At 41.9% G+C, this 7,294-nt stretch overlaps 1 protein-coding gene across 3 annotated transcripts in view; it reads right to left on the bottom strand.

The window, feature by feature from the left end:
- LOC109851607 overlaps window positions 643-7,294 on the bottom strand; it is a 16,975-nt gene continuing 10,323 nt past the window's right edge. The window contains exons 1-6 of one of the 3 annotated variants that reach the window (XM_020421840.1): window positions 3,729-5,094; window positions 3,489-3,604; window positions 1,678-1,759; window positions 1,276-1,593; window positions 944-1,179; window positions 643-846 (exon numbers count right to left, since the gene is read on the bottom strand). In XM_020421840.1, the coding sequence (XP_020277429.1) occupies window positions 1,094-1,179; window positions 1,276-1,593; window positions 1,678-1,759 (486 nt within the window). In that variant the 5' untranslated portion in view covers window positions 3,489-3,604; window positions 3,729-5,094 and the 3' untranslated portion in view covers window positions 643-846; window positions 944-1,093. Of the gene's footprint in view, window positions 847-943; window positions 1,180-1,275; window positions 1,594-1,677; window positions 1,999-3,488; window positions 3,605-3,728; window positions 5,095-7,294 lie in introns of those variants that run through there. The other 2 variants (XM_020421842.1, XM_020421841.1) reach the window with 2 other exon arrangements.

Raw genomic sequence — 7,294 nt, 5'->3', positions numbered from 1 at the left:
ATCTGTGTGTATCGGTGTGTATGATATCATTTAGTCACGAAGAAAATTCATAACTAAGTAAGAATTATATATTTAATTCATTTATCCAATGACCGTCTCGATGATGGAGTCCTCATCCTCTCTACTTAGCCGGGCAGGAGTGTTAGAACAGACCTGAGACTGAGTCAATTGCTCCTGTACCTTGGCATGTAATTTCTCCTGCGATATATCAAAACAACCCGGGCAAGTCGACTTACTAATGATGCATTGATATGAAATTGAATATATAAATGAACTGCTACTTACAGCCAGATCCTTATTCTTTGCTTTCTTCTCTTCATCGGCGTAATTCGGGCTCCAGGAAGTCAGAATACGATCTGTAAAATGTTTGAGATCTCCCCTTCCCTATTTTATTCAAAAATATCATTAACCCATAACACATAAATTATACTCAACATAAAAGCTAATATATTATATACCTCAAGCTCTAATTGATGATAATGCTGGCTGAATGTCCTGGAGCCCCCGTGATGCTCGTAACTGTGAGGCGCGTTGCGATTCCTCCTTGCTATTTCAGCTTGAGCCTGCAAAACAATGTCAATTCGAAACAATATAGAAATTCAAACAATAAATTAAAATTATATACTTCAATAATACCTTAATTTCAGCCGTGTCCCAGTAACTGCAAAGTGCAAAAAAATCTACTCCATCCACACGCTCGTCAAGATGCCAGAATCGCTCCCAATCTTATTTTATTTGGATAAAATATTTTTTCTTTATCTTAAACCGCCATCTCTTGAACGATACATTGATTTGCCCGAAGCAGTACGTCCAGGCACAAATATTATCGTCAAGAAAGAAAAATCGCTTCAGCATATAAAGAAAAAATAGATACAAATCAGTGTATTAAACATAATAATAAACTAATAACTAATAATGATAAAAATTAAAATAAATGACTCACACATATATATCTCCAACAAGCCACCAGCGCATCAATCCGTTGTGATTTCCACGTCAAAAAAATGTTGAAGAAATCGTGTCTCCTGGCTAAAGTGGCAAGGAAATTGTTGAAAGCATTGGCAAAGGCCCCGACAGGCACTCCGTTTTCCCATCAGATCACAGCCCTCCGATTAATATCAGGGATGATGTTCGTTTCTTTGGTAGCATTGTGGCCGCGTCTAGGAGGTCGCCCGGTACCTACGAAACAAAGAATCGAATGAAACAATGAATCAATCTATATTTGCGAAAAAAATTTAAAATAATAACCGATAAACTACAAAAATTTATTCATACCTTTCAGTTCGAGGCATCTACGCTTTGCTTGTTTGTACATTTGCTGCGTGATGGGGCGCATAGCATGATAAGAATCCCAATCATCCCTCACCTTGGCCGCACCATGGACTCGCTGATCCGTAATAGAATCTGGCGGTAGTGCCGCAGCTTCTAAAGCTACGCTATACGGCTCAAATCTCCTCTCCTCCAATACATCTGCATGCGGTGGCGGTGGTATCTCCGCATGCTGTGTAGGATTAGCCTGTGTCTCCACGTCATGTGGAGCATCTCCGCGTGATGTGTCCTGTGGCTGCGAGTCATGTGTAGCATCTCCTCCTCCTGTGTAGTAAATGTTAAAAAAATAGAGAGGCTCATGTTAATAGTTTATAGAAATGTACAGATATAACAAATAAATAAAAATACCTGATGTAGAGGCATGTGCGTCGCCTCCAGAATGTCTACCAAATATTCTCTCAAGCGCTTTCTTACGAAATCCTTTTGTCATCTATACTTTGAAAACATAATGAATATCCAACAAAAGTATATAATGCAAATAATTAATAAAATAGCACATGGCAACAGAATCGCGTGTACATGATGTCCAGTTAAACAGATAATACAAAGGCAATAATGTAATACATACATGACACACCGTGATACATGATAACCAGTCAAACAGATAATATAAAGGTAATAATATAATACATGACTCATCCACATGATAACCAGTCAACCAGATAATATAAATGTAATAATATAATACATTGCCTATTCCACATGATAACCAGTCAACCAGATAATATAAAGGTAATAATATAATACATGACACATCCACATGATAACCAGTCAACCAGATAATATAAAGGTAATAATATAATACATGACACATCGTGATACATGATAACCAGTCAAACTGATGATGTTGAGGCTCTACTCTGCGATCGTGTGCGGATAGCCTGCGACCGTGTGCGTGCCAACAAAAGGACTGTTCTTATAGTTTTATCGACTCCGCTACGGACAGGTTTTTTACCTTTACACCTTGGCTCACATATAATCGCAGGTACATCAAGGCGCGCTAGTGCAATTTCATCGTCCAGATTATTATTTTGTGTCAATGAAAACTCCTCGGCTATTTCGTCGGCCAAGATAACCTCCTCATCGTGATCTTCGTCAGACACGACTTCATGAATATAGGCTCTAGGCGGATTCTTAAGGATAACCCATTCGTCATTGTTCATTATATCTTTAACATAAAAGCACTGTTTGGCGTGAGCAGCTAACATATATTTTTCAGACTGATATATTTCCTTGTTAAGATTAACGATTGTGTAACCGTAGTCATCCTTCGCCTTTTTCTGTTCACACCAACGAACCTTAAACATCACATGACTGACTTCCTTATTAATCCCATAAAAATCTCCATGATGTCTTCTACCTGACCGTAGCAATAGATTTCCCCCTGTATCGGATTTAGATCTTTTGCACTAGCGTATGACAATTGCGAGAAGGAGCAGAACACACCGCTAACATATATTTTTCAGACTGATATATTTCCTTGTTAAGATTAACGATTGTGTAACCGTAGTCATCCTTGGACTGATATATTTCCTTGTTAAAAATTGTGCCTTAGGAGATACCGGTGGATTCAATGGAAAGGGGATCTCTCAAGGAAAATATACATACAGTTGAAAAGGTAATTTAAGATTAAAACTTTTAAACAGGTGATCTATGAAAGGAGAAGGGGGGAAATTTTCAAACGGTTGAACAAATCAGTCCAAGGATTCTCGTATGCTATAACATTAACTTTCCTCACGTAAATTGGAATAATACAGGTACACAATAAACATCAGAAATTCTTTTCACACTCTCTAATTGTTTACAAGAAAAATACCACGTTGTAAACATAAATTGATGCTCAATCAAAAGCAAGTTCAAAATCACTGGCTAGTAACTCAAGCTCGAGCTTTCAAATTCATTAGATGTTGAAGGATGGGCGAGGTGGTCCATTAACTGGAGCTATGAATCTGTAAAACAAATTGAGGATGATGTAACATGATTACTAGCCAAAGCCTGCAGCGAAGGAAATGACAGTTCAATATGAATTCCAAGGTTCATGCTGGAAATATCCAAATAATAGCTCCATCAGGACAATAGCAATGAAAGCTTATTCATACATATGGGACCAACAGAACGGAACAAAGCCTCCTTGCTGGTCCACCATAGAATCAACTTACCAGCTAGCAAGCGGCTCGATCTTTGATCTGCCTATATTTTAGGATATGCTTAGACAACCGTTGCAGTGTTAAGCACCAATCTCAATGAATCATAACACGTTCTTGGGTATTACGACCTGCCAATACCATATTTTACATTGAATGCAACATAATACCTAACGATATAGAATAATTCAAAAGAGAAGATGCTGATCTCCAAATAAAAGATAAAAACACCAAGAAGGCAGAAAGATGACATACCAAAGAACTGACTGACGAATGACAGGTGGTTCAACTATAAAACTCTGATTTGATCTGCAGAGAGACGCACATGCAGCTAAAGAAAAATGCTTATCAAATAAAATGGAATCAAATCTCAAGATCAACTTGAGTAAAGAATTGCACAGAGGGACGCTCATTTCTAGCTCAATTCCCATAGCCTCCAAACAAAATTCTAGCGCATCCTCAATCATTGAATTGTCCACGAGAGCTTTTATCAGATCTCCATAGGTTTGCAACGGCGTAATCGAACCACTAGAAAATCTCACAACTTCAGAAAGCAATCCCTTGTAAAAAACCATCACATCAAGAAGCAAATGCCTAACTTCTCCACGCATTTTCACCAACGAGAAAATCTCAACCAGCATTGAGAATGACTCTAATGCATGAGAAATGCCATATATTTCCACCACATTTGCAAATTTCACCTCACGGAAAATATCCTGATTCAAAGTTTCCACAGAGACAGAAAAGGGTCGGGCTTCTCACAGTGCAAGAGCTAAACTGGTTAACCTATGAAGTTTTGCTAGTTCTCTCTACGGAATCGACCAACGGGTCATCTAGAATTGTCGAAAGAGTAGAAGAGGAGTACTTGTGAACTCTTCGAAGGAGGTTCCGGCGCGAAAATCCCAATTGAGAAAGAAATCTCTATTACTTATAAAAGAGAGAATGTGTGTCAAAACTTTTGAATGTCTACTTTGCCCTTTACAATGTTTATAATTCCCATGAAATCCAATCCAATCCAATTTTGTACATACATAAGAAAACACATATATACATGTAACATACACACATACTTAAATGAGAATAGTTATTATATTTTATAATTATTTTATTAATAGTTTTTTTAATTAAATTCCTTTACATGATCTGCATTTAATATCTTAAATGACCTCTTCCATCCACTCTCTCCACTATTTCACAAGTCCTTTCAATTCCTATTATATATCTACTCTTTGTTAGGTATTGTAGGCAATAAAAATTGTCTTTGTCCCTAGCAGAGATAATTCAGAGCAGGCTTCAGTTTTTTTTTTACCGTTTTGGTGAGAAACTGACATAAACACAAATATCTCTCAAAACCGTAAGGAATTTGGTGAAACGGAGGAAGCAAACCGAACCATTTGGTCGGTTTAGTCGGCTCCGTCTCGTCGAGATAGTCGATTTTTATATATAATTCGTCCAATTCCGACTTATGGTTTGAAAGTTATGGCCTATTCTTCGATGCATGTTCTGAAGCTCGCCTGAAAAGGCTGAAGTTCACCTGTAAGGAAGTCCGTCTGCAAGGCTAGAGCTCGCTTGAACATTGGAGCTCGCCCGAATTAAGCGAAGCTCGCCTGCACAGCTTCGCCTACAACTAGAGCTCGCTTGAACATTGGAGCTCGCCCGAATTAAGCGAAGCTCGCCTGCACAGCTTCGCCTACAAGGTTCGCTCGCATAACTTCGCCTAAAGGCCAAGCTCGCCAGAAGAGCAAGCTCGCCTTTCAACACTTGGAGCTCGCCGACATAGCTCAGCCCACTTGATAGCTTGAAGCTTGCCCGCATGGCCCAGGCTCGTCCGAAGGCCAAGCTCGCCTGATAGCATTGAAGCTCGCCTGCATGAGGTTCGCTCGCACATGCTCGCCTGCACAGCTTCGCCTACAAGGTTCGCTCGCATAATTTCGCCTGAAGGCCAAGCTCGCTTGAAGAGCAAGCTCGCCTTTCAACACTTGGAGCTCGCCTACATAGCTCAGCCCGCTTGACAGCTTGAAGCTCGTTTGCATGACCCAGGCTCGCCCGAAGGCCAAGCTCGCCTGATAGCATTGAAGATCGCCTGAATGAGGTTCGCCTGCACAACTCGCCAGCACAGCCTCATCTGCAAGGCTCGCCTGCATAGCCTCGCTTAAAGGCCTGGCTCGCCTGTATGATCCAGGGTCGCCTGAAGGCCAAGCTCGCCTGTCAACGCTTGGAGCTCGCCTTGAAGGCCAAGCTCGTCTGTCAACACTTGGAGCTCGCCTACATAGCTCAGCCCACCTGACAGTTTGAAGCTCGCTTGCATGACCTAGGCTCGTCCGAAGGCCAAGCTCGTCTGATAGCATTGAAGCTCGCCTGAATGAGGTTCGCCTGCACAGCTGGACCAAATCAGCCACTTGAGCTTAAAACGTGGGAGTGTGTACACCACTCCCCATGATCTAAGGTATGGAGTATGTTTCTCCTCACCTCTAATGGTCACATCCCAAAATTTAAGGGATGAAGTTATGGTCCCTCTCAATCACAATCCCACAATTTGAGGAAGTGGTCATGCTTCTCCTCCATTATAAATAGCTAATGATGGCTACAAAAAGAGAGGTCTTGGACTCTTGATCAAGACCAAACCTATTTGGCTCCTTCGCAATTGATTTTCTTAAGCTCTAAGAGAACCGAAGTTGGCTCTTTGCAAACTCTTGCATTACAGTCTTTTTGAGATCAAAGTTGGCATTGATACTCATCAAGCTCGGGTAGTCAAACTCATCCAATTGAGCTTCTACTATGTATTGAAGCTCAGCCGCAACTTCGATCGGATCGTCCAAGGGATGCAAACTCGGCACGAGCATCGAGGGAAGCGTCCTATGGCCCCGCAACTTCGATCGGATCGTCCAAGGGATGCAAACTCGGCACGAGCATCGAGGGAAGCGTCCTATGGCTATCGAAGAACCCACGTTAAACAAGGACATTCCCTCCGCTTCTGTTGTAATCTTTGATTTTCTTGATTTGTAATTGTCATTCAATTAATAACAAATCAGTCCCATTTTCGGGAGATCAAACTTTTACACCAAACAGAAGATGGCGACCAGTGGGAGCATCCGTTCATTCATATGAATTGGTGGCACAGTTCGATGAAGTTGTTGCAGGAACTACCGTTGAGTCCCACGTCATCGAGTTCGATTAAGCCAAGTACGAAGAGTTCTTATCTTCGGCTTCTTCTAGCAGCAAGACGTCACGCAAATGCTGCAAAATGGTGTGCGTGACTCAACCCAAAATAGCCAAGGTCGTTGCGCCTAGGAGCTCCACCCGAGCAGGCGCTGAGGGTTTTATCTCCCCCAAGCCACTGAAGGCTGATCAAAAGGCCAGGAGTGCAAGCCAAGGGGCTGCTTATTGGGTTGTCCAACAATCCACGCAGGCCCCTATGCAAGAGGAGACGACAATTCATGTCGGCGCGGAACACGCCTTCGCCATCGACATGAACGCTCCTCTCCAAGAGAGCCGAGCAAGAACGTAATGTTCCTAATTCTGGCAAACTGCGCCAAGCAAGCGAACCCACCTACTCAGGCAGGTTTCGCTCCTCTGGCAAAGTTCCCAAATTTGGCGAACTACCCAAATCTGGCGAGTCCTGCAATTCAGGCGAGCTTTGCTTTATGGGCAGAGTTCTCAATTTTGGCAAACTTACACCATGTTCCCAAATCTGATGAACTCATCAATTCAGGCAAAGTTCCCAATTCTGGCGAACTTCGCAAATCTGACGGACTTTGCAAACCAGGCAAGCTTCATAAAACGAGCGTACTTCATCAAGCTCGCCGACGAGATCAAACGGG

The sequence above is a fragment of the Asparagus officinalis genome, chromosome 8 (assembly GCF_001876935.1).
Source record: "Asparagus officinalis chromosome 8, Aspof.V1, whole genome shotgun sequence".
Lineage (NCBI taxonomy): Eukaryota > Viridiplantae > Streptophyta > Magnoliopsida > Asparagales > Asparagaceae > Asparagus > Asparagus officinalis.
Note: the sequence above shows the minus strand (reverse complement) of the source record. Positions and strands in the feature narration are given on the sequence as shown.